The 27717-nt window shown below is 41.1% G+C and overlaps 1 protein-coding gene and 1 long non-coding RNA gene across 20 annotated transcripts in view; one reads left to right on the forward strand and one right to left on the reverse strand.

Annotated features, from left to right (window-relative positions):
* Positions 1–27717, forward strand: part of RYR2 (ryanodine receptor 2) — a 252769-nt gene that overhangs the window by 20699 nt on the left and 204353 nt on the right. For all 19 annotated transcript variants that reach the window (XR_008329619.1, XM_053382604.1, XM_053382607.1 and 16 more), the window contains exon 2: positions 23491–23610. Coding sequence is in view for 18 of the 19 variants with exons in the window: in XM_053382604.1 (XP_053238579.1) it covers positions 23491–23610 (120 nt within the window). In the remaining variant the exon portion in view is untranslated. The remainder of the gene's footprint in view (positions 1–23490; positions 23611–27717) is intronic.
* LOC128410854 (uncharacterized) lies at positions 3780–8114 on the reverse strand. Its single transcript, XR_008329620.1, has 3 exons — positions 7910–8114; positions 7226–7290; positions 3780–4026 (listed from the first exon to the last, which is right to left on the reverse strand). It is a non-coding gene; the product is annotated as an uncharacterized LOC128410854 (long non-coding RNA).

The raw sequence follows: 27717 nt of genomic DNA on the forward strand, positions 1-27717 counted from the left end.
ACTGTTGCCCATTACCTGCTTACCTGTTTGGCTTAACACATGTGGGTTTTATCTCTTGCCAAGTATAGTACTGAGTAGTGGATGAAATTAGAGGCTATAATAGGATGTGTTTCTTGCTTTTATGTGTGGACCCCGAGTACCAAACCATCACATAAGTTTCAAGACCACTGTACTAAACTTTAGTAATGATAATGGAGGGCAGAGAAGTGTGTCTGTAGCTATGTGGGGTAGCACAAAAGGGTTATTTTGCTGGAGATAGCAGGGAGACTTGTGATTCTAGTTGTTAAGAGATCCAGGGTTAATTTACAGTGATACATTTTATTTACTTATATTTCTTAACCAGCTTCATCGGAAGATTCCATAGTGATGTACATAAGAAGAAGAAAAAGAGCCCAACTGCATTAGACCAAAGGCCCATTTAGCCCAGCATCTTGTTCCCACAAAAGCCAACCAGATGCCTATGGGAACTCTGCAAGCAGGAAATGAGCAGAACACCACTCTCCCCCTTCGTGTTCCCAAGCAACTGGTATTCAGAAACATACTGCCTCAACAGTGGAGGTAGTACGCAGCTATCACGGCTAATAACCGTGGATAGCCTTATCTGTGTACAACATTGTACACAACACTTGTTTTTGCAATCTCTGCTGTATTGGAATGGGGAAACTGCATTGTTCCTCAAACAAAATATTGCACTCTTTGATGCATTAGGAATAAAAGTATCTTATATAAAATGTTGCTCTGAGTGCTGGATAAAAACAATACTTCAATAATAGATGCACTAGGTTGGGTAAAGACTTTTGGCACTCAATCAGCAACTGGGTAATAACTGTGTACTTATTGCACAGGGAAGCAATAGTCTGGAAAGACTCCTCGGGTAGCTTAATAGCTTTGCCATCTTATACCCACTATTATCTAAACAGTGTTTAAGAAGAACAAGAGCTCTTCTGGACAGCTTCCAGGCTGTCAAATAGAAAAGACATTATCTACATATGCTGTGAAATGTTATCTCAGTTGTTAAGTGAACTTTCCATGACAGTGGTGTGTTAGAAGTCAAAATGACTAATGAGAGAGAATCCTGCAGCAACACAAAAGGTAATAGAATAATAGTCTGTTGAAGGTGCATTGAATGTCATTTACAAGGAAAAGAAGGTAGCAAGTGTCTGATAAAAGGCAAGCTGAATTCTGTATCGCTGTTTAATCCAAAATATGTCATAGTGGCACAAACGTTTTCTAAAATAGTCCTTCATAGCACTCAGTAAATTAAATTGTTGAAGATGGTCTTGATTAAAATCTTGTGGGGGCCAAAATGATATAGAGAGAAGAGTGTTACTTTGTACTGTGTGTTTACACTAACTAGTAGATAACAGCTGATGCTACTACATGGAAGGTGTTGGGCTATCATAGTAATGTGTGTGGGGTTTTTATTGGTTTCAGGAGAATCATAATCTGCTGTTACTACTTACAGTACAGTTTATGATTATCTTAACAGAAGGATGAGAAACTAAGTGGCACTGTAGGGGTTTTGTATCCTTCCCCTGCAATGACGGTACCACTTATTTGGACATCATGATGCCCATAGTCTGTGATCTAGATTAGAGGTGATTCACCATGATCTGTGTTGACCTCGAATCAGTGCAATCAAGAGCTGGAAAAACAACAACCATTTGATAAAACCTTTAGGTTGCAGTTTTATCATGAAATAGTGTGGATGACCTGACACTTGCACATTAATATATCAATTTAAATTCTGACACATGGAAAGAATTAGGTGGACTTTTGGTAGTTTTCATAGTGCTGGATGAGAAGAATGTGTAACAGCAGGCATGCTATAAGTAAAAGAAATAAATTGTGCAATTGCACTTTTTTTTAGCTTGCTTTATTTTAAGTTAACTAACATTTAGCTAAGATGGAGGAGTTGGACCTTTTGTATCACAGAATGCTTAATTTTTCAACAGCATTTAGAAAGGTCTCAATGGTTTATGACATTGGGGCAAATGAAAAGGTGATTACAGACAAATTTTTAATTCTGTCAGGCTTGTTAACTGATTTAAAAAGCATGACAAATAATGACCTTGCTTTCTTTATTGCATAATGACAAGGATAAGGATTAACTTTCGCATGTGCATATTTGGGCTTGAAAGTCCTCCTTCGAGGACATGCCATAATATTTATTGCCATAGAACATTTTAGATATCCCATAATCTAAGATTCTTATAAATTATGACTGATAAAATATAAACTGGAAGTTGCTACCCTGTCCCTATTCACATGTAAGTTTTGTAACATGGTACCTGCTGAAAAGCTGTGTGATAAATCACCATACCATTGAATACCTGTTTTGTTGTGATAAGTGTTTCAACAAGGTAAACAAAAGGTGGACACTTAACAGTTTCCCAGGGGGTAGCTCAACTGACCAGATACTTTACAGATACTTTGCAGATAATTTGCAGGCATGGTGTCTCCAGCTTTGTTTTCCCTCCTAACCAGTAAGAAGTGATGATAAGCCCTCACACAAACCAGCAAACTCTTTCAGCTTCACCAGTATCCTTCCACTTAAAAGGTAAAGGGACCCCTGACCGTTAGGTCCAGTCATGGCCAACTCTGGGGTTGCGGCGCTCATCTCGCTCTATAGGCCGGGAGCCGGCATACAGCTTCCGGGTCATGTGGCCAGCATGACTAAGCTGCTTCTGGCGAACCAGAGCAGCGCACGGAAACACCGTTTACCTTCCTGCCGGAGCGGTACCTATTTATCTACTTGCACTTTGACGTGCTTTCGAACTGCTAGGTTGGGAGGAGCAGGGACTGAGCAATGGGAGCTCACCCCATCGCAGGGATTTGAACCGTTGACCTTCGGATTGGCAAGTCCTAGGCTCTGTGGTTAATTATGCAGAGCCTGCTAACAGTCCAGGAGGACCCCCCCCCCAGGCTGGACAATAAAAAATCCACCAGCAAAGTAAAGAAAGAACATAAACAAAGAACTGGAAAGCTCTTATTTCTTTTCTCACACTCGCCCCCACCTGTGAAGAAAACAGGAGGAAGGGTTTTTATGTTGTTGGTTCCCCTAAATAGCTTTCCTCCTTATCAAAAGGGAAGGGTTTTTAAAAAATTATTTAATTTATTTAAAGGAAACTATCTTTTGGCTTGTTACTGCGGGGAGGTGCGGTGGGACCCTCTGCTGCCGTGGAGATACATGGCAAAGCCCTCTGCTGCTGCAGGGAACCATAGTGCATCCTCCGCCACTGTGTGTGGGCGGGGTATGGCGGGACTCTTCAGCTGTGGGGAAGTGTGACGCACCCTTTGCTGCCACAGGGAGGTACAGTGGGACCTCTGCCACCATGAGGAGGCTCAGTAAGGCCCTCCATTGCAGTAGATATATAGTGATAAATTGAGGTATTGTGATAATTTAGCTGGTGATATCTCATGATGTTGAAAATCAGATATTGTCTGGCTCTACTGCACTGATGCATGTTTGCATGAAGTGGTTGCAGCAGGTTTTGGTTCAACATTTTAAAATGGATGTACTGAGCCACAAGCTAGTGGTGAGTGGAGACAGAGCCAAAAATGGGTGGGATGTGGCATTTATAGTTTATATCTTTATACACATGTGTAAAGTAAGTCCTAATGGCTTGGGTGCCTGCTGTCTTCTGTTTTGGCTTGCTTTGCAAAGGGGAACCACGTGTATGTCCTGTGCAGATATATAGTTGCACGATCCCTTCATCTGCCATGATGAAGTTGGTTGCACAAAGTGTTCTACTTATTGGCTACAAATTTGCAGAAGAACACAACTTAATTAGTATTCTGCTCATGCTTCTTTGGAGCCAACCCAATTTATTTAAGGAGGGTATCAGACACGGAGTGGGGTAAATAATGAAATGTTTTGGTGTTGGAATTAGTGTCTTGGTAAAGCATTCATTGTAAAAGTAAGTTCATGACCTAATGTTGAATTCTGCAGGCAGCTGTGCTTTGATTAGTTGGCTCACATTTTGAAGACTTTCTTTAGAATTATAACAGCCAAGTTCTTGTATTCTGAAATGGAAACATGAGATCTAGATGACTGTTCCATTCAGTGTCCTTTTCCTTTAGAAAAAAGGTTACTTGCTCAGTTATCTGCAGTACTAGCCTTTTCAGCCCAATAAAGCTCTGTCATTAGACAAAGTACACGGAAGAATAGTGCATTTCTATCACTAGCACACAGAAGAAAATGCTGCCCTGGGAATTTTCCTTTGTCAATGGTGTGAGTTGCGAATAAGTCAAATAACGTAACTGGCATTAAAAGAAAGGTGATGGTTTGCCACTGAATCATGAAGAGAGATTCTCAGATTGATATAGGATACTCCTGCCTGTGGGAGCAATTTAGGACCCAAGCCAAACTCACTAAGCACTGCAGTTATGCTAGTTTGATTAAAATGACCATAGATACCGTATCCGCTGCTGCTTCAGGAAATCAAACAAATTATAGGGATTTAGTTGGGTCTTTTAATCACAATAATTTGATTGTTCATTTCCAGTTTTATTAGAAATTGTGACTACGCCAAAAACAATGGTTTTATTCCAGTTGCCTCACTCCAGCATGCTAATGCTACCCCATGTGCATTTTTAAAGTGCTAAGAGTTCTATATCACTGTAAATTAATCAATAATAGCTTTGGCTGCAGCTATGTAGATTATATACTGTATCACACATGGGTTTATCCCATTTCGACACAGCCCTACCACCCTAACTTGGAGAACTAATCCCTTACAGTAGCTTTGTCTCCCCTGATTCATAGAAGCCAAAGGTTACAAAATAAGACAAGGGGCTTTAACCAGCCAGCCAGCCAGCTCCTCCTAGGGAGGCAGAGCTTACCGTACCTCAGGCCTGGTTACATAAGGCTTCATTTGTCTCTGACTCACTGCAGAGAAACTTCTCCTGTAGGTATTGAAACAGGGTCCATTGGAGCTGTCCAAGGTACTTGTGTTCTTTGCATGACTGAGATTTGAGAGTAAACGCTGCCTGCTTCCCTCAAACACATGTAGAATTTGACAGTCCCTCTCCCCCCAAAACACTATATACCCCACCCCACCCACTGGCAATGTGGATATATGAATGAAGGATGATGTTTGCATTTGCATTAGCAGTATTTTCAAAATGTTCGCATACTGGGTGGAGGAGGCAGGGAAGCACTCAAGACCACAACACCAGTTTTACAAAGTTATTAAGAATAGAAAAGATGGTAAGAGGACAACCCAAGAGGCAGGGTGTTGCTTCAAGAAACTTTTAAAGAGAACATTTTAGTTCACATCTGTCTATCTTATTATTGCTACTTACTACACTCGATCTTAGCCACAAGTGTCTTATTACAGCTACTTACGATCAGGCTTCTGGGTTTCTCACACATTACGTAGGAACATAGGTGGTCAAACTAAAAAAAGAGGGACACTGAGGGACAAAGGACTTTTTGGCAACAGTCCAACTTTACAGACCAGGACCCAAGTGAGCATTGATTGACATGTTGAAATTAACAAGCCACTCGTAAGACAGTCATGTAGCCAGGAAAGTGCCCAGGGACTAGAGACTGGAAAAAATCAAAGTGGTAGCAGGCCAGAGATGGAAGCTGTCAAGCTGCAAAATACAGGCTTTCCTCAGCTTCTGGCAGAAAAAAGGACTTAATTCCTTAGGTACAGATGATGGATGACTGGGGAGACCAAGCAATTTTAAAGAAATAAGTGGGTACAGGACAAGCCCCTGTTACAGTTAGCATGACAGTTAGCATAACAACTGCATGAAAATTGTGATCCAAGAGCAGTATATTATAAAATACAGTGGCTAGGAGCATTGGTCACTCATATTAACATACTGCATGAATACTGCATTGATTCTGTTTTAGAATCCATTGTGTATCTTGATATTACAAACAAGCTTTCGAAATAGTAAATTGTGTGCATTTTATTACAAACTGTGTTGACTGACTCCTGACACGTTACCCCCTCTTCACTTTACTAATAAATGGCCTGCATCCTTGGCCATCTCTTCCAATGTAAATTCTCAAGTCAGGTTTGAGACCAAGATACCTAATCTACAAAGAAGTTCGTATCCAAAATTTGTACAGAGCTAGGAATCCTGGGGGCATTTTTAATGGAGCTGCTTGCACCAAATCTGTCTGAAAAGCTTTATTACCATTTAAGTGGGCGCTGACCTACTTTGAAGGAAATAACTAGTCTTAAGTATTGAATCCTTATATTTTGTTTTCATGCTATGGATCTCACTGGGATCTTACTGGGGTTGCAGTGAACCAGGTTATGTCTGTGATGGCACCTCTGGAAATTGTTAAATTGAGATACATTGGCCCATCTAGTCCAGCATCCTGTTCTCACAGTGGCTTACCAGAAGCCTGCAAGCTGGACAGGAGTGCAACAGCATTCTGCCCACCTCCGACTTCCAGAAACTGGTATTCAGATCAAGTCAAATACCTTTATTGGCATCACAATATAAAACATTTCAAGTCACTGGGATAATTAAAAGGACGAGGGTGAAGCTGTCAAGGGTAATAAGGTCACACTGTGATCGTGTGCACTTAGATATTCTGCTTCGCCCTGTCTGTTCCCCAAAAGGATAGTTCGTTGGGAACCCTTTAAGGTAAAATTGTGGCTAAAAAGGAAGATACTAAGGCAGTGATATCTTTGTCCCAATCTGCCAGGAGAAACCTCATTTGACTTCTCAGATTTGTAGGCGGAGGTCCAACTTTTGCTCAGCATCAGTAGGCGAGGTCTGCTGTGTAAAGAGCAATCTAAAGAATGTGGTCCATTGAATCAGGTACTCCTTGATTGCAGGCACACAAATGGGCTTGATATGGAGTATGTGAGAATCTGCCTTTGGTCACTTCAGAAGGGAGAAACTGGTATTCAGAGGCACAACATTGCAGCTTTTCCACTGACATGGTGGTAGCATATTTGTGGTCTCGGTGTATAGTAGGCATAGGATTGATCCAATAGCTTCTTAAAGCTCTCAGATTACTGTGTGAAAATACTGAAAGTGTTTTGTTTTAAATTTCTTGCAGCAAATGAAGAATGTGTGGATTTGGCTGTTTCTGTGCTTTAAAGTGTTCTGTTGTGCTTGGCTGTTTTCAAGCCTCAGAAATTTTATTTGCTTTTCATAAACCACTTGGGCTATGATCTCGTGGGGAAATGGTTTAAACATTTCATAATTAAACTGTTCATGTCATGATCCAAAGCTTCAAGGTACTTACTCTCATGGAGGTTTGTATGAAGAGTGCTTCCCTTATTCATGTCAAAACATTGGGCAGAATTCAGTCTGTGAAGTGTTGATTAAATGAACGCAGCATTAAGCACATATTCATTTCCCCCCTGGTATTACTGGTCCACATAACTAGTGGCTATACCCAGTGCTTTTTCCCCTTAAAAAATGTTTAAGGGTACTTTCATTTCCTACTCATATTGAAATACTGTCCCTCAATGAGGTCAAAGTTAGATTCACAAGATGTTTAGGGGTATGCGTACCCTGTGTACCCCCAGAAAAAAAGCACTGGCTATACCTATATTCTGTTTCACACATACTTAGAAATTAACTATCATCTTATATTACATGTGGTCAAATGCTGTAGCTTAAAAAAAGAAGAAGGTGGAAACCTTTTGAGAATCCTCACACAGGAGCTGCTTGGTTATATATAATTCTAGTTCCAGATTTGAAATGCTACACAGAGAGACTGCAATCCAGTTAGACTTATGCCCTGTAGGGCTAGCTCTGTGTGGTTTAATTAATTTTTGACCAGCATGTAAAACTGTAATTACTGAACCAGCAGTAATTGAAAGTGAGAGAAATATCATCTGCCTTTAAAAAAATTAAAAATTCAGCTAATAAACCAAATGGAAACAACAACTTTCTATACGTTTTGACAGTTGTTTTAACTTACATTGTGAGCTGGCTTGAACATCTGGAAAAAGCAAAGTATAAACTTAAATAGACGCCATCCAACTCTTCCTTCATTCTTCCAGTTTCCTCGCAAATATATGACCGATGTGGAAGTCGTTTGACAGAAGTGTCCAATAAATGTGCTAATCATGGGTAATGGCAAACTAAACAAGCGTGACCGCTTCAAAATGAGCCTGGAGGGCCCATGCAACTGTTTAAAGTAGTGCAGTATTTTGGATTTAAAAAAAATCATTTTGATATAGCCATCTGTAGCTGTTTCCAAACAGAAACAGGTTTATTTGAAGGCAGCTGTTGGTGGGGGGTTGCTGCCAGTGGGGCAGTTCCAGTGGGGCAGCCCTGAAGGGGCCGAGACACCAAAGGCAACTATCCCTTTGGGTTTTTCCTTTGGGGTAGGACGAGTTCAGTACCAATGGGCAATTGATTGTGGATGGACTTGTGCACATGTGACAGTTAATCTGGCTTTCAAGGGAAAGATGGAAAGTTGGGGAGAAGCATTTAGTGAAAGCAAGAATGCTGCTCATGGTTATGTATTCACTGTGTGTGTTGGTATTTCGTGATTTTATCATATTTTTTTGTATTAATATGATAATCACTGCTTTGGGGACCTTTGGGACAAAAAGCAGTATATAGTTAATCAACAATATCATTGCAACGTGCATTAAGCAAAAGCAGAAAAAGTAAATTTATAGCCTCCATGAAGACAACTGAATCTGTTATTCTATGACTCTTGTTGCTGGTTCAGTAAGTTACTGACAGCTAGCTATGATAATAAAAAGGGCATATTAGTAGAACTTAATGTTAATCTTTACTTGTGGACTCACAAGTAGAGTTATTGCTTAAGAAAATTTATTTTTCAACCATAAGCCAGTTGGATGAAGCAGCTTATATTAATGTACAATTTGCTTCATTACCTTAAATCTAGCTGATACACATACCAAGTAATATGTTGTAACAATGACAGTTTACTTTATTTCCTATAGTACTCTTCCCTGCTTCATGCTTTCCCAATTGTTCCTTTATATAACCTCATTCTCACCCTCCAGTTTGTATTATGCAGTGTCTAGTGACTGCCTTCAAAGCATGCTGTGAGTGTTTGGCATCTAAATGCCTTTGTGTCAAGAGGTTGCAGTGATAATGGCGTGTAGATGATGCAGCCTGAATTCTTGGGTCACATTCCAGAATGTTCTGCTCAGTTGGTGAGTGTAATTCAATTGCAGCAGTCCAAAGAAGAAATCATGCAGAAAAATGCATCTTTATGGGATCTTAGGACTTGTATATAATTTTTGATGCCATACTTGTGCTTACGTAATTCATATAAACTGTCTTGCTTATAATTTGATAATATGAAGGCTATAGTTTATATTAAGTTTTAATTATCTCAGTTTGGCTCCCCCCCCCTTTTTTGGTACTCAAGAGTTTTAAATTATTCTACAGCTGAAAACTAAAGCAAATGTCAGACTTTAAATGGTTTCCTTTTCTATACTCAACCACAGCTTCCACTTGTTTTTATAATGCCGAAATAGGATTTAGCATTATATCTGAACATATACTATATGTCCAGTGCAGGTAAGATTAGAGGTGCAGTCGTGCATCAGATTGAAAACAAAAAACAAATCTCAAAATGATTTTGTGGATGATATCATAACAGAAAGAATGAGCTAGAGCTGTGGATCCCCCCCCCCCGCTTTTCTAATCAAATAGCTACTAATTTATTTATTTCTCTGAAAAAATATACCATGTGACAATGATAAATAAAATGTTCTGTTGCAACATTACAGGAAGGTTTGTCTGAATAAAAAAAGAATTTTCATTGCTGCTATTTTGTTTTATACTACAGTACCAAATTTTCAGTAATTACATCCTAACCTTTTATTATTGTTATTGCTACTTTGGAAAAAAATACTTAATGCCAACAATTTGCAGGTTAATACTGTATGCATAAACAACATTGTCTCAGTTCAGAAGGCTTGTCATTGAAATAAAATAACAGTATACCGTGGTACCTCAGGTTACATACACTTCATCTTACATACACTTCAGGTTACAGACTTCGCTAACCCAGAAATAGTGCTTCAGGTTAAGAACTTTGCTTCAGGATGAGAACAGAAATCGTGCTCCGGCGGCGCGGCAGCAGCGGCAGGCCCCATTAGCTAAAGTGGTGCTTCAGGTTAAGAACAGCTTCAGGTTAAGAACGGACCTCCGGAACGAATTAAGAACTTAACTCGAGGTACTACTGTAGAAGTACAGATGTAATAACCTTCTATCTGAGCTGTTCTATGTAAGTACTACTGCTTCAATGACTACTAACATTAGCTGCAGTAGAACAAGTGAGGCAGTTGAGGAAAGTCTTTATAGAAAAAGTGGTTTTCAGGAAGAGACCTAAAAGTAGAGAGAATGCTTCCATCTCTACCACAGAGATCAGTATGGCAGACACATATAGGCAAGAACAGGAAAAAACATGTAAAGATGCTTAATTGTTAGTAAGGTGCCTCAAGGTTGGTTTGAGATGTGTAAACCTTAATTGATTGTTACGGTTTGCTCAGTTTTTACTAAGTTGTTTTAATAGCTTCAGATATCATTCACTCCAGATGTAGAGAAGCATAGAGGAGGGAGAATTGGTGAGAATTCTCTCTCCCCTTCCATTAGCAAGTTCCAGTGGTGTCTATGAGGCCATGAGTGGAATTCCAGTAATGGCATCTTGGAATCTAACCCATTATAAGCAGGGTTATCTATGTGCAGACCTAAAAACTTTGCCTAATTGATGTGAAGGAAACTTCATGTTACACATTTACTATAGTTTTTAACATGCCAAAGAAGAACTCTTTGTACCTTTTCCAGAAGAGAACACAGCTGCGATAGAGTATTTCTATTCTTGTTTGAAAATTGGTGCTTGGACTTGCCAAATTAATGAGCTGGAATGGGGAAAAAGAACAAAATTATGACCCTAGCGATAGATTTAAGACTGTTGCTTATAAACCCATCAGTTTTAGTTCATGACGTAAACTAGATTTTAGTATGACAGAGTATCATTTAAGTAAATTAGTAAACTCCATAGTGTTTGTTTGGATGTTTCCTGCTACCTGATAGGATTAACATTCCATTTAGAACTATTTAATGAAGAGAGATTATAGATCACAGAAATAAGGAATGCCACTGGTAACTGGAGAAACGGATAGCTTCTGAACTCTTGGTATTATCACAAGTATTATCACAATGACTTCCTACACAGATTATTGTTGGACAAAATATCCATCACTGCAAAATGTTTTTGATATGGGGTTTAAGCCAAGGAGGTGCTGTTTGATTTTTCAAACCAGACCACTTATAGCATTTTCATTGCATAGCGGTTACACCCACAACTGATTAACATGTAGTTTTGTATGCAAGCAGGAGTGGGGTGGGGATCTCTCATTTGGGAAGCAGAGGCACTCCCCAGCTGGGCTGCCCCGATCCAGCTCCTACTCCCATGCAAGCAGGAGCAGGGGCACTCAAAACGGAAGTGTGGCACTGAAAAAGGAAGCGTAACACTAAAAACGGAATAGTTTGGATTCTGAAAAAAGTTCACAATCTGGGACACCTACTTCTGGGTTTGCGATGTTTGATTTCCAAGTTGTTCATGAACTAAGCTGTTCAAAAACCGAGGTACCACTGTATAGTATGCGCAGCAAGATGTTGGGGGAAGAATTGGTGTTGCATTGTTGTATAGAGAGTACAGGTGTAACCAGACCAGAGGAATCTAAGGTGGTTCATGGTTACTTTACCCCCCTGCTATCTGACCCTCCTTTTCAGACCCCATGTGATCTGAAGACCTTCAATTGGGAAATTTCTGATAAGTGATGCTAGTTCTACTTGCACTTCCATTTGTAATTTGGATTGGGGGAGTCACGATGAACTGATGAACTATTGTGCGGTGTGTGTGTGCTGTATTTGTTCCAGGGAAATGAACATAAGTGGTATAGTAGAGTAGAATAAGCACAGAGCTTCATGGGAATCTATGGAATTTTTGCCACTCGGCCTGCAGACAATCCATTCTTACCAGCTGCTTTGCTTCTGGCTGTACCTAATCTATAAATAAAACTGCATGAGATAACAGTGAGTGTTCCTTTGAAGGCACATTTTTTCTTACTTAAATAAGATGTGTAACCAGCCCACATTGGGCTTGAATTTCTTTTGGTTGTACCCAGTACCTTGTGTGGACAGATCTTGTGAAGGTCCCACAAGATCTCGTGAGACCTTCCCAGAGCTCAGGAAACAAAATGCTCTTTCTGCACCAGGCTTTCCTGTTACAGAAAGAATTTTTAAGTCCTCCACCTGCTTACTGAGCTCTGGGAAGGTAAGGATAGGCCTTGCATGACCTTCCCAGACACCAGTAAGATATGGGTAGTCAATTGTGCATTGTATATGGGGCTGCCACTGAAGATGGTTTGTAAACTTCAACTGGCTTGGGTGATCACTGGGGCAAGACGGTTAGAGCACATAACACCAACCCTGGCCAATCAGTTTCCAGGTCCAATTCACAGTGCTATGTTGACTTTTAAAGCCTTAAACGGCTCAGGACCACAATATCTCAAGGACCACCTCTCCCCTTATGAACCTACAAGAACTCGGAGATCATCATCTGAGGCCCTCCATGAGAGGCCTGAGGGTGGCAGCATGAGAATGGGCCTGTAATGGCTTTAGGGGTTGCTTGTGTGTAAGTTGCCGCCGCTCTGGGCTAGGTTGGCTGGTTAAACCATTTCTCGCTGGACAGCCATCCACTCCGTGGCTGTTCAGTCACTGGCAGAATCCGTCAGTGGGCGTTTCTTAAACCTTTTCCAACATAAAAGTTGTTTGACGCCCAGTCTCCTCCTACTCTCCCTGCGCGGAAGTCTTCTGCGCAGGGAGGGCGTGGGTAGCGGAGGACCTGTGCTCTCCCCGCTGGTGTCCAGTGAAGAGTCCCGGAGCCTGCTCTCTGCTTTCCCCATTGGCCCCTCTCTATCCCTGGTGTTGCGCTGAATTTCTTCCCCAACCGGAGACCTGCCTCTCTCCCTGCTTGGCCCCTCTCCAGCATCGCTGTGGAGCCTCGCCTCCTCCTCTAGTTCCGATGGCAGTTCCCTGACAGGGCCTTTTCTGTAGTGGCTCTCCTTTTGTGGAAGGCTCTCCCCAGGGAGGCTCGCCTGGTGCCTTTGTTACATATCTTTAGGTGCTAGGCAAAATCATTCCTCTTCAACTGGGCCTTTGGCTAATTAAACAGACTAAATGTGACTGTTCCAGGCTGGGGAATGAAGTATTTTTTTTTTTTTTGTATTACTATTATGCTATGTGTTTTGTGTTTTTATGTAATTTATTGCCCTGTGATCTTTTGAAGAAGGGCGGTATATAAATTCAATAAGAATAATAATTTTGCCTACTGTACTAAACACATAACTACAATGTTTCAAGTATATGGATATTGAAATATTTGTTTAAAAAACCCCAAACCAAAATATATCACAACTTTCATAAGTAAAATACACAGTCCCAAATGTAAGAACAGAGTTACAGCCCTTGCACACAGAGATAAAACAAGGGTTTCTCAGCATCTTATTTTCTGGAGAAAACTGAAATTTTAATTCGCCATGCTCTGATTCGTTTCTTGTCTGTGGTGGGGACATCATAAAATGCTGATTAGTTTCAGTTTCAATATGTCCAGGAAGTGTAACTGAACTTGGTGGTGTTTGAAGACACTTAGCAATCTTTCTGGAACAGTGGTTCCCAATTAGCTTAAGAACTGCAGACCCCCTGTTTTTTAAAAGTCAAGCTATTGACCCCCTACTTTTGGAAATGTTGATATTTGTACAGTCATTTTTGTTACGTGAATGGTGCCATGGACCTCCTGTGTGGGTTATGCAGACCTCCTGGGATCCACGGACCATTAGTTGGAAACCACTGCTTTAGAAGATAACTTATGCATATCTATGAATATAATTAAAGCTTCCCAGATGCTGCCAACTAACCATATTCCTGAGTAAAATAAAACACCTAGATGTGGCATTTCTAAGAGCAAATAAGTGGCTTCCTCAAGGTTCCTTAGTAGCAGTTAATTTTATGACTTTTGTTATTAATATAACCTGTTTGATGTTCCTGGAGTGTAACATTCTCATGATATATCTTAATGTAGCTGGAAATATCAACAATTCTGAAAGTATAGAAAATAAAATCCAGCTTTCATAAGTGTCCTTTATTCAGCTTGGATTTAGGTAATCAAACTTCTGTGTACAGTGCTGCACAGCTGATTTGACTGCATTGTTATATAACCCTTGTTTCATTATTTATTTCTTTACATATATATTTGCTAAACCAATTATACGTTATTTATGGCTGCCTGTCAGTGGTCCTTGAATTCACAAAGAAAATGCATTGTAATTATTTTAGAAGCTGAAGTTTTATTATGCAAAAAATAAAAAAAATAAAAAATATTGATGTATCATTTTGGTTAAGTCCCCTCACCCCCACACCTTGAATTATGTGTTCTAAATTCAACATGTATCCAGTTACCAGACAATCTTGATTTTTAAGATTAATGGCTAACTGAAGCTGCGGATTAGTTTCCTAAACTATAACATATGCTTAGATTAATGTTTTAAATACCTTTTGAAGTTTTAAGTTATGCTTAACAAATTATAGTCCAACATTATTATAGGGTACATTTTTAATTAGCTGTTCTGAGGTCCTTTATTCTTAAAGTGAAAATTTTGCCGGTTTTACCCAAACAAATCCAGCTATACTATGATTTTTCCTTATTTGTTAGTAGTTCATGCCAATGACCTTAACAGCGAGTGGCGCTGTGGGTTAAACCACAGAGCCTAGGGCTTGCCACAGAGCCTAGGGCGGTTTGAATCCCTGTGACGGGGTGAGCTCCCGTTGTTCGGTCCCTGCTCCCTCCAACCTAGCAGTTTGAAAGCACGTCAGAGTGCAAGTAGATAAATAGGTACCACTCAGGCGGGAAGGTAAACGGCGTTTCGTGTGCTGCTCTGGTTCGCCAGAAGTGGCTTAGTCATGCTGGCCACATGACCTGGAAGCTGTATGCCAGCTCCCTCAGCCAGTAAAACGAGATGAGTGCTGCAACCCCAGAGTTGTCCGCGACTGGACCTAATGGTCAAGGGTCCCTTTACCTTTACATGCCAATGACAATCCATTGCTAGTATGGTTGGAGGTGATCATGGGAGGAGTGACAGTGCCTGCAGTGCTCTCTGCAATTAGAAGGGCATCTGTGGACCAACTCTACATCTGTGTACACCATTATTCAAAATCTATTGTGAATTAGAGAAGGTAGCAGAAAATACTGAATGACATGTCTCTTTCGAAATTATTACAATATCCATGGGCCAAGATACAGTATGAGAGACTGCTGTGCTCATGAACAGGATTTATAAGCTCCACATTAAAATGGTACTAGATTCAGGTAGGTCTGATGCAGTTGAAATAAATTAAAAAATTAAAAAATTGTCCAATAGCACCTTAGAGAACAACTATATAGTTCTGCGTATAAGCTTTCGTGTGCATGCACACTTCTTCAGATACACTGAAACAGAAGTCACATATATAGTTCTGATATATATACCCTTATATATATATTCTGAGAAATACCCCACCCCACCCTCCCACTATATATAAGGGTCTAGTGACTTCTGTTTCAGTGCTTCTGAGGAAGTGTGCATGCACGTGAAAGCGTATACCCAGAACTACTTAGCTGGTGTCTAAGGCACTGTGGGTTAAACCACAGAGCCTAGGACTTGCCAATCAGAAGGTCGGCGGTTCGAATCCCTGCGACGGGGTGAGCTCCCGTTGCTCGGTCCCAGCTCCTGCCAACCTAGCAGTTCGAAAGCATGTCAAAGTGCAAGTAGATAAATAGGTACCGCTCCAGCGGGAAGGTAAACGGCATTTCCGTGCACTGCTGTGGTTCACCAGAAGCGGCTTAGTCATGCTAGCCACATGACCCGGAAGCTGTATGCTGGCTCCCTCGGCCAATAAAGCGAGATGAGCGCCGCAAGCCCAGAGTTGGTCACGACTAGACCTAATGGTCAGGGGTCCCTTTACCTTTTAAGGTGCTATTGGACAATTTCTTAAAATGGTAGTTCCCCATTCCTTCTGGGCATCCTCCAGAATGGTTATTTCTCCCTACATCTACTGTATATTTGGAAAGTGGTTTGTATATTTGCTACATACCCTCCAGTATTCCTTAGATTTATTTAATGGAATGCAGGAGAAGTCCAGAAAGCAGATTCTGAAAGGAAAACTGGGAGATAGAATTGCCAAAATGGAGATGTGCTAACAGCCAGGAGCTGCAAAGCAAAGGAAGGCTGAAAGTTAAAATATTTGGCTGCATGCCTGTAGTCTACATTTCAAAGTAGTAATGATGCGGTGGTGTGGTGATGATGAAGCTTATAGAAGTGAGCAGCCAAACTGCTGTGGTTTCATGAAATGTTAATGAAAATTCTAACAGGAAGCTGAATTCATGAACAATGGACTATCTGAAAACAAGCAGGCATCTGAGAGAGAAGTGTAAGGTCTATTTGCCTGGGGTGAACCCTCACACAGGCCCTAGGGACAATAGGAGTTGTGTGGGCAGTTAAGGAAATGAACACTAAAGCTGAATCAGAAGAGGTCCCAGGAGATGGAAAGCCAAGGGACTTTATGCCCTGAGGCTTGTTGAATCTGCCACATTATCTTACTCACTATTGAAGGAAGCTATGTTAGAGATAGGGCAAATGACAGATAGCGAGTGTGAAGGCTTAATAGACCTGGCAGAAAAGAAAATGGGATGGTACATTATTGTGTCGGGAGTATAGCGCTATGAGATCTGATTAGAGAAAAGAGAAATTGTAGCTGCATGGAACAACTTGAAACAGGTATTTTTTTTAATGCAAAAAACCTTACACAAAAACACAATGTTTCTTCAGATTCTATAAGTACATGACAGATCCAAGTAAACCGAAATACAATATTGTGCAATGTTACAAAGTTCTATTAAACCTGTCAAAATATTTTGAACCAATAGAGACTATTCAAGGAGAAAATGTTAACAGTGAAGTGTATATTTAGAGTCAAAATCTATTGAAGATTTTAATATAGGTTTGGAAGCCAAACTAGCTTGTGCGGAATAATGTTCTCCAGCTTGGTTAAAGATACACATGATTTTAAAATGCCATAAATGAGCTGCTAAATGATGCTCTTATACTTCCATGGACTGATAATTGAGCTAGCAACAGCAGCAACACTGATGTAAGTAAATTACTGCATTTCTCAAAATGCTTTGGCAACTAGGTCAAAGGTTCAATCTGTGTCGCCTGTTAGTGTTTAGAATTAGTTTGTCAACATTTCCCCAGACACTTCCAGGCTGCAAGGACATGAAGCAGCTCTTCTCGTTTTACTGACTTGCTGGTTATTTCTAAACGTGCAATTTGGGAAAAACCATCAGCCAAATTAAATATATTTTTAATAACTGCAGTAAGTAATATGTAGGTCTTATTATCTCAGGCTTGCTGTCGTTTCCTTCTTTATATAACAGGAACTGCTAAGGATTTGGGGTTTTTTTTAAGTAAGGGAGGGTGTTTTTGTTGTTAAAAACAAATTACTGTGATACAGTAGTAGTTGGTGTGTTAGCTGTCAATTTCTGATTCAGTGTAAAACTACTTTATCACATCATTTGCTGTAATCTCAGACCTTTCTCACACACAGTGCTTTTTCTGCACAGAAAACGATCCACACAGCATAAAGCTTAAAATCTGCATATATGGTAATATGTAACAAATGTATGTACACCGACTGGAAAACAGTCACCAATCAGTTTCCTAGTGTGGGTATAATTAAATTAAACACACACACTTATTACTAGCATCGATCACTTGGTGAGCAATCCTATGTACAAGAAGCAAGCCAGGGTAAATTAGGCTGGCATAAAGGTACAACAAATCCAAAGCCTGTTCAGCTGCTGCTCTACCTAAGCCTAGCAAAGGAAAACAAGCCTTTCAATATTGTCCTGCATCAGGTTGTCAGGTTACGTGATCACACTGAATGGACTTAGGACTGGCATAGGCAAACTCCGGCCCTCCAGATGTTTGGGACTACAGTTCCCATCATCTCTGACCACTGGTCCTGTTAGCTAGGGATGATGGGAATTGTAGTCCCAAACATCTGGAGGGCCGGAGTTTACCTGTGCCTGGCTTAGGATCTAGCCTAATCTTCCTGCTCTAGTCCTGCCCTTAGAATATCCCCCGGAATGCTGAGCCAGGATGAGCAAGTTATGCTGTCTTATCTTTGACTGAGCCAGGGTTGGGGGCAGTGTTAGATACTGAGATATGAAAGCTAGGAGCTAAATGGCACCTTAAACCTAGGTTATGGGCGCAACAATGGAATGCTTAGGCCTGCTTTTTTATGACAAGAATACAAAGGTGAAAATGAAAGAACTGCGGCTAAAATATTATGTTTGTTTTTCACATGTCCTTCTCCTGCCCACTCCCCTAATATTTTAGGAGGGTCTCTTCTCCAGTCTTCAGAGACTAGCTGGAGGCAGGGAGGCAGAAAAAGGGCCTCCTTTCCTTCCAGTCCGCAGTTTTAATCTTAAATCTTAGGCGCAGTACTGCGCCCAAAGCTCAGAAACCGCTTGCACTAATGAAATTCCCTGTCGCAAAATGTGCCTAGAACAATGGGAGTTTCGAACACTGGTTGGGGGACCAAGAAAGAACGGTACACAAGTCAAACCACAGGTTGCAAGGATCAGCAGTTCCATGAGAGCTCAAAAGGCACGATTAGCCACGAGCTAAGATGTTGAACCAACAAGTGACATACAATGGTACCTCGGGTTAAGTACTTAATTCGTTCCGGAGATCCGTTCTTAACCTGAAACTGTTCTTAACCTGAAGCACCACTTTAGCCGCCACGCCACCGGAGCACAATTTCTGTTCTCATCCTGAAGCAAAGTTCTTAACCTGAGGTACTATTTCTGGGTTAGCGGAGTCTGTAACCTGAAGCGTCTGTAACGTGAAGCGTATGTAACCCGAGGTACCACTATATTCTCTATGCTTTCCTTCTGAAGGATGGGGCAGGCACAATATTTAGTTCACCATGTGGCTGGAGTGCTGAGGCTGACTGCAAATGTGCTCTCCTTCTAGTGGGCTGGCTAGGTGAGGTTTTTGCATGCTGGTGCTGACATCTCTATGTCCTAGGTGACGGAGGTGAGATGCAAGCCAGATCAGCATTGGATTTACTCCCAGCTGCATCCCGTGAACAGGGAGACTCCTGTTTAACAGGCAGATCCTTGGCTGAAGAAGCTAAGGGAGGCATCTCTGGGAGGGAGTTAATGGGAGGCCCTTCTGAGAGTTTGTGTAAGTCATCTTTGGAAGGCAGATTTCCACCCGCTAACCCACTGGGACCCATAGCTGTCAACTTTCAGTTTTGAAAATAAGGGATCAGCAGCCTCAAAAATAAAGGATCAGCAGCATAGCTGTCAACTTTCGGATTTGAAAAGAAGGGATCAGCAGCCTCACCTGTCCCGGAGACAGTCTACGGGATATCTAACAATCTGGGATAGCAGCGGGAAACGGCGCTGAAATAAGGGAATTTCCCGCACAAAAAGGGAAGGTTGACAGCTATGCTGGGACCCTCTCCAGGATCCAGCATTTATTGGGGTTTGGAATCCATTACCCACATACCACTGGGACCCTTTTAACTCTCCAAGATCCTCCTACACCTTCTTAGGGTCTCACTCCCCCCTCCACGACACCTCCATGGCACTCATGACAATATGCAAGTTTGAGTTACGTGCTCAAACATGACAGTTTTGAAACTAGTAGATGCAGCTGAGTAGAATATATATGATACACTGCAGTATTTTCCTTTGAAGTGTTATAAAAATAGATGGCAAATTTTCTGCTCATACATGATTAGAGTTTGAATTTAAGCCTGTACGTAATCTTGTGGATTATAAATGAGTGCCAGTGAAATTTATAGTACTGTAATATATTTTGAAAGACTCCCTATTGTTTCAATATGTTGGGCCGTTTTCCATTCCATGTCATTTATGAAAGCCACATTGTTTCTTCCAGGAAAGCAGACAACACATCAACCCAGATTCTCGGAAGATTTGTATTTCATCATGTACTTTTAATTTAAATCAACTTTTGCACTTTTAAAATGGCATTCTCTAAATACTTTACTGTAGCACTAGTGAAGGTGGCCAGGTCAGGCAGAATGATCTGCAGTAGTGATAACCCTAATGTTTCAAGTAATGTGTGCATAAACAAATCACTCTATAATGTTATTAGCCATACTGCAGTGACCTGGTTTGAATGTAATGCTAAACCAAACAATGACTTAGCATGAATGTATGAGCGTTTGAGTTCCCAGAGAGGAGGCTGTAGCTGCTTCATTCCTTCTCTGGCCCTGCTGCTGCAGTGCTGCTCTGAGCTAAGCCATGGATTGGCAGAGACTGCCATCTGAATCTGAACTCATAGTTTGCTTCACTCCACACAAACCACAACCTGTAATTATGGTTTGTTCTATGGCTTGTGGTTTGTCTGGAGCAAACAAATTATGAATCTGGACTTGGATGACATTCATAGAACCATAGAATTGTAGAGTTGGAAGGGACACTGAGAGTCATCTAGTCCTTCCCACTGCAATGCAGGAATATGCAAATGACCCTTATGAGGATCAAACCCATGACATTGGCATTATCAGCACTACACTCTAACCACCCAAGTCCATTAAAATGTGCACACTGCAGCTACAGATTGTGAGGGTTGGATTGTATGGACCATATGTTTTTTAAATAGCATTGTCTCTCTACAATGCTACAAAGGTACCAGATCTGTATGTCTTATTTCCAGCAGTCCTCGTGGGAAACAGCTTGTTCCTTTTTTGAATATCTTCTGGATGATGAAAGAGAACCCATTTAGATATTCTAGCAGGAGATGGATCCCATGGCCAAGGACCAAATCCTCTAATCTGGGCACATGGATGTTTGCAGTTGTTATTGATGTTTATTAAATTTATATAATGCCCTTCATCTGAAGATCACAGGGTGGTTTACAGTATAATTCTGAAGTAAGGGTCTGTTTATTAGCCCTGTGCCAGCATGACTGTGGTTATCTAGACTGATTCAGGAAGCTAAAGATCTTCTGTTTGATGGTACAGAGCTGTTTAACATGAAGTTGGATAATGCATTGGACAGAGTCTAAAAGATGTAATATGACTTATTGCATGGGTTTTGAGATGCAGCATTCTATTTTTGCTGCATATCACCTCTGCTACAGAACTTCCTCCACCTGCCTAGCCTCCCGCTTGCCAGCAACACAGGCGTTGGAGGTTGCTTTGGGCTCTGCCAAGGCCCAAAGGCTTCTTGGAGACAAAGTTTAAGTCATCCTACCTGCACAAAAGGTTCTTGGTTGGATATGACAACACTCTGATGGACCTGCTCAGTTGAGTAACCTTGCCCTCCGAGTGGATGACCACTCTGTAGTTAGCCTGCGACCTCTTCCTGCACTGGGTGACGCCAGCCATCAATGAGTTTGCAATTATTGATAGCAGCAAATGTTGCCTGTTCTGCAGCAGGGTTTGGAGTGTTCAAATCAAGCCACATTAATATGTAATCTTTACAATGGCTCCGTAAAGTAGTTCAGCATCATCTCTGTCTTATATTTGGTGATCTGAGGCTGAGAGAACAATGTTGTGTCTTGCCTAAGACCACGAGGTGCTTATTTCAGTCATGGGTAGTATTTTGGTTTATGGCCGGTATTGTCCTGCATTAGAATGTTATTTTATGGATTGTTCTCCATCTATTGAAACTTCTAGTGTGACTATCATTCCTAATCGTTGGGTGTGCTTCCTGGGGTTGATGGGAACTGTATCTAGTAAAATCTGGAGGACACATGTCATTAGGGATGTTTCATGTTAACCTTCAGATACTATAAATGAACAACAGGGATAAAGTATATGGTAAGGGTCTTTCTAGCACCCCCTCTTAGGTAGATGTGGTTTTGACAGCTACTCTGTGTGTGTGTGGGTGTGTGGGTGGGTGGCTAAACCAGCTTCAGAGTGAATCGGAGTCTGAGCAACCCCACTCAGAATCACCAGGTTTGTTCTTGTTAAGCAATACCTCAAGCAGATACTGCAATTACTGTTCATATCTGACAGCTCAACTTGATTTTTTTGGTCTTATAACTTCAAAAACACATCAGCAACAACATTAGTATGAGTCATCCCTAATGAAAATATGATCAGTTGCATGAACATTTTTTATTAGGAATCAATCAAGAGCACATACTTAATGCCACTGTCTGCTAAAAGCGATTTGACATTGTTTCATAGTGACTTGGTACAATAGAAAATTTAAGATGCTAAGTGAGAAACAGCAATAATATGTGGCACATCCACAAACCTTTCCATCCGCTTTTCAAGTACTGCTAAAGACTGTGGATTCATGGAAGTCACTTAACAAATTGAGGGTTACAGTTATGATTGCAGATAAATGCATAGTCAGTTTTAACTCAGTTGCATGATTGAAGTAGAAGTGCTCTGCTGACTATGCAAAAGACAATCTTGATACCAAGCTGAATTAATATTCTCTCTGTGCTTCATTTCAATCTGGCAACTCCGGAATCAGGACAGCAAAGATGAGATTAATGGCAAGACTTGGAGACTTTGTGCAATGTTGATGCACATAGCCTATATTATCCTTGTGCTGTTGTGTAACCTTTTTCTTGATCAAAATGATAGTAATGATTTTATGCCTTAGCCACATGTCTTTATGTTTGACAAGCTCAGGGCTGCTATATACATAAAGGTTTTAATCTGTATTACAAATCTAAACCCTCTAATATCCTCTGTGTTCAGAATTTAGTTTTCCATTTGTCTCAATATATTTAAATTAATTAAACTTTATTCCCTATGATCAGTTAAGCCATAGTATGTAAGTGCTCCCAGATAGAGCCTATTGCACAGCACCAACAATCTCTAAACAGATTAGTAAAATAAGTGCTGTGGGAACAGCCATTTCCAAATTAGGTAATAGAATAATACAATTGTAGAGTTGGAAGGGATCTTGAGGATCATCTAGTCCAACTCCCTGCAATGCAAGAATCTTAGCTAGATCATACATGACAGATGGCCATCCAACCTCTGCTTAAAAACCTCCAAGGGACCCACTGAGCTAGTCTACCCTTGGAGATTTAAAGGAATTCTGGATGCTCTGGGTGAACATTCCAGTTGCCATGACTTCTGCTTCTATGGAGGCTCTGGTCTTGCTTTAGAATTGTGAGATGGAAAGAGTTACCAACATAATCACTCCCTAGTGTTTTGGCTTGCGGGAGTAGTTAGGTTTGGGAATTGGTTTTCAGCATGGACAATACTTCGCTACATTGCTGCTGATTTTCCTTTTGAATCATTCATGCTCTCCATGAAATGAATAAAAACTACTCTGGCATTTATTTTTGCTGTCCACGCTTGACCAGCGTGTATTTGGAAATTGGAAATGCATCCCAAAGTTTTTGTAGCATAAGAGTTCTAACAATGTTCTTTTATTTTGTCTCTGTCCTTCAATAGGATGATGAAGTGGTTCTGCAGTGCACTGCTACTGTTCACAAAGAACAACAGAAATTGTGCCTTGCCGCAGAAGGATTTGGCAACAGGCTCTGCTTCTTGGAATCCACTTCAAATTCTAAGGTACCGTAAACTGTCTAGTTCTAATGCAGTGTTGAACGTTACCGACATAACAGACCTTTTCTTCTTGTTGAAATGTTGTCCTCTGTGATGCAGAGTAAGTGCATCAATGTTACAGCAGGCAGAGTTGAGTTGCATTCCAGCACATTATGTTTTTCTTATATAATTCACAACATATTATACCCAGCAAAATAAACCTGATGTTAATATACATAATGACAAGCTAAATTCTGAACAACTATTATCATACAAAAACCTTTGAGGAAGGCTGTGTGACCTTCTTCTCCTTCACTCTACAGCCTCTCCCCGCTTCTCCAAAATCTGCTCTGGACTCTCCAGAGCTAATTTTGAGGATGGAGGGGCTGTAGGTGGACGTTTGCTCATGTGATGTTGATTTCAGCCCACGTATTACAGATTGCTTGTGTATTGTTATCTTATTGATGGGCGTGTGGAGAAAATACGTGAATTAGATTAATTTGCCGCCTTTCCTTTTTTCGGAGAATGCTAATTTAAATTTTCTAGTGCAAGGTGTTCAGTGTGGAGAGTGAGGTTAAATAAACAACATCTTATCCAAGTGATATTTGTCCTCTTCAAGTTTCATAGCAAATTAACAGCTAATATCACAGCCATTCCACTGGCCTTGTTATTTGCAGTGCTTTCTAAGGCCCATTTGACTTCACTTTCCAGGATGTCTGGCTCAAGGTCAGCAACCACACTACCTGGGGTGTACAAGACATCCATATCTTTCTGGTATAATTCCTCTGTGTATTCTTGCCACCTCTTTTTGATGTCTTCTGCTTCTGTTAGGTCCTTACCACTTTTGTCCTTTATTATGGTAATCTTTGTACGAAATGTTCCTTTCATATCTCCAATTTTCTTGAACATATCTCTGGTTCTTCCCATTCTGTTGTTTTCCTCTATTTGTTTGCATTGCTCGTTTAAGAAGGCCTTCTTGTCTCTCCTTGCTATTCTTTGGAAATCTGCATTCAATTTCCTGTATCTATCACTGTCTCCCTCGCATTTTGCTTGTCTTCTCTCCTTCGCTATTTGTAAGGCCTCGTTGGACAGCCACTTTGCTTTCTTGCATTTCCTTTTCATTGGGATGGTTTTCGTTGCTGCCTCCTGTACAATGTTACGAGCCTCCATCCATAGTTCTTCAGGCACTCTGTCCACCAAATCTAAATCCTTAAACCTGTTCGTCACTTCCACTGTGTATTCATAAGGGATTTGACTTAGATTGTATCTTACCGGCCCAGTGGTTTTTCCTACTTTCTTCAGTTTAAGCTTGAATTTTGCTATAAGAAGCTGATGATCTGAGCCACAGTCAGCTCCAGGTTTTGTTTTTGCTGACTGTATAGAGGTTCTCCATCTTTGGCTGCAGAGAATATAATCAATCTGATTTCGATGCTGCCCATCTGGTGATGTCCACGTGTAGAGTCGTCTCTTGTGTTGTTGGAAAAGCGTGTTTGTGATGACCAGCTTGTTCTCTTGACAGAACTCTATTAGCCTTTGCCCTGCTTCATTTTGATCTCCAAGGCCAAACTCGCCAGTTGTTCCTTTTATCTCTTGCCTCCCTACTTTAGCATTCCAATCCCCTATAATGAGAAGAACATCCTTCTTTGGTGTCGCTTCTATAAGGTGTTGTAAGTCTTCATAGAATTGGTCAATTTCAGTTTCTTCAGCGCCAGTAGTTGGTGTATAAACTTGGATTACTGTGATGTTAAAAGGTCTGCCTTGGATTCGTATCGAGATCATTCTATCATTTTTGAGATTGCATCCCAGTACAGCTTTTGCCACTCTTTTGTTGACTATGAGGGCCACTCCATTTCTTTTACGGGTTTCTTGCCCACAGTAGTAGATGTGATGGTCATTTTAAAAAGATTTTAAAATTTTTTAAAGATGATGCTGTTAAGGTGCTACACTCAATATGCCAGCAAATTTGGAAAACTCAGCAGTGGCCAGAAGATTGGAGAAGATCAGTCTACATCCCAATCCCAAAGAAGGGCAGTGCCAAAGAATGCTCCAACTACCGCACAATTGCACTCATTTCCCTCGCTAGCAAGGTTATGCTTAAAATTCTACAAGGAAGGCTCAAGCAGTATGTGGATCGAGAACTCCCAGAAGTGCAAGCTGGATTTAGAAGAGGCAGAGCAACCAGAGACCAAATTGCAAACATGCGCTGGATTATGGAGAAAGCTAGAGAGTTCCAGAAAGACATCTACTTCTGCTTCATTGACTATGCAAAAGCCTTTGACTGTGTCGACCACAGCAAACTATGGCAAGTTCTTAAAGAAATGGGAGTGCCTGATCACCTCATCTGTCTCCTGAGAAATCTCTATGTGGGACAAGAAGCTACAGTTAGAACTGGATATGGAACAACTGATTGGTTCAAAATTGGGAAAGGAGTATGACAAGGCTGTATTTTGTCCCCCTGCTTATTTAATTTATATGCAGAATACATCATGTGAAAGGCTGGGCTGGATGAATCCCAAGCTGGAATTAAGATTGCCGGAAGAAATATCAACAACCTCAGATATGCAGATGACACAACCTTGATGGCAGAAAGTGAGGAGGAATTAAAGAACCTTTTAATGAGGGTGAAAGAGGAGAGCGCAAAATATGGTCTGAAGCTCAACATCAAAAAAACGAAGATCATGGCCACTGGTCCCATCACCTCCTGGCAAATAGAAGGGGAAGAAATGGAGGCAGTGAGAGATTTTACTTTCTTGGGCTCCATGATCACTGCAGATGGTGACAGCAACCATGAAATTAAAAGACGCCTGCTTCTTGGGAGAAGGCCAATGACAGGCCTAGACAGCATCTTGAGAAGTAGAGACGTCACCTTGCTAACAAAGGTCCGTATAGTTAAAGCCATGGTTTTCCCAGTAGTGATGTATGGAAGTGAGAGCTGGACCATAAAGAAGGATGATCGCCGAAGAATTGATGCTTTTGAATTATGGTGCTGGAGAAGACTCCTGAGAGTCCCATGGACTGCAAGAAGATCAAACGCATCCATTCTTAAGGAAATCAGCCCTGAGTGCTCACTGGAAGGACAGATCGTGAAGCTGAGGCTCCAGTACTTTGGCCACCTCATGAGAAGAGAAGACTCCCTGGAGAAGACACTGATGCTGGGAAAGATGGAGGGCACAAGGAGAAGGGGGCGACAGAGGACGAGATGGTTGGATAGTGTTTTCGAAGTTACCAGCATGAGTTTGACCAAACTGTGGGAAGTAGTGGAGGACAGAGGTGCCTGGCGTGTTCTGGTCCATGGGGTCACGAAGAGTCGGACACGACTAAACGACTAAACAACAACAACAATCACAGCCATTGCCAGTCAGTTGGTACTAGTGTACTGATCAAATATCATTTTTCCTAAGTTTTGTGGGATTCATGATGCTTTGCTGTGTGTAGGTCTGCAGACTGCAGGTACTTTTATATTGTAACCTGCCCTGTGATCTTCGGATGAAGGGCGGTGTAGAAATGCAATAAATAAGAGCAGTAAGAACAATAAATACATGTACCATGTCATGTGGAGCACAGGAAGCAAAGCATCATGGAGATTTGTATGTCTTTAAATTGTGTGCAGAATCCTTTTCTGACTATTGTCAATCTCATTGGTGCTGACGTTACCCTCCAATCTTCACAAGCTGTACTTGAACAAGTGCCCCTACAGCAGGGTCCCTATCCCCATGCACTTGAGACAGTCATAGGTAAAAATGGATCCAGGATCTACACAGCAGAGACTTATCAGAAATCCCCTTTCCTCACATGGCTATCTTCATAATCTGTGCTATCAAATGGGAGTCTGCCAGACAAAGATTCTTGAAGAAAAACATTTTGAAAAAATGAATGTTTCTTGAAGAAAAGCATTTTGTACCTAAAATGTTGTGGGTTCCACTATAGCAGGGCTGTCCATTTTCCAAGAGACTACAATCTACAACCACTATAAAAAGACCGGCAGTGATCTACCCAGTAGATCTCACGATCGACCTGTTGGACAGCCCTGCACTATAGGAATCAGTTGAGGCAAATAAAGGATTCAGTGAATTCTGACAATTTTATTTGTTAAAAGGAAGTAAGCAGCAGTTGTTATCTGTGGGCTGTTGTTCA

Source organism: Podarcis raffonei, chromosome 3 (assembly GCF_027172205.1).
Source record: "Podarcis raffonei isolate rPodRaf1 chromosome 3, rPodRaf1.pri, whole genome shotgun sequence".
Lineage (NCBI taxonomy): Eukaryota > Metazoa > Chordata > Lepidosauria > Squamata > Lacertidae > Podarcis > Podarcis raffonei.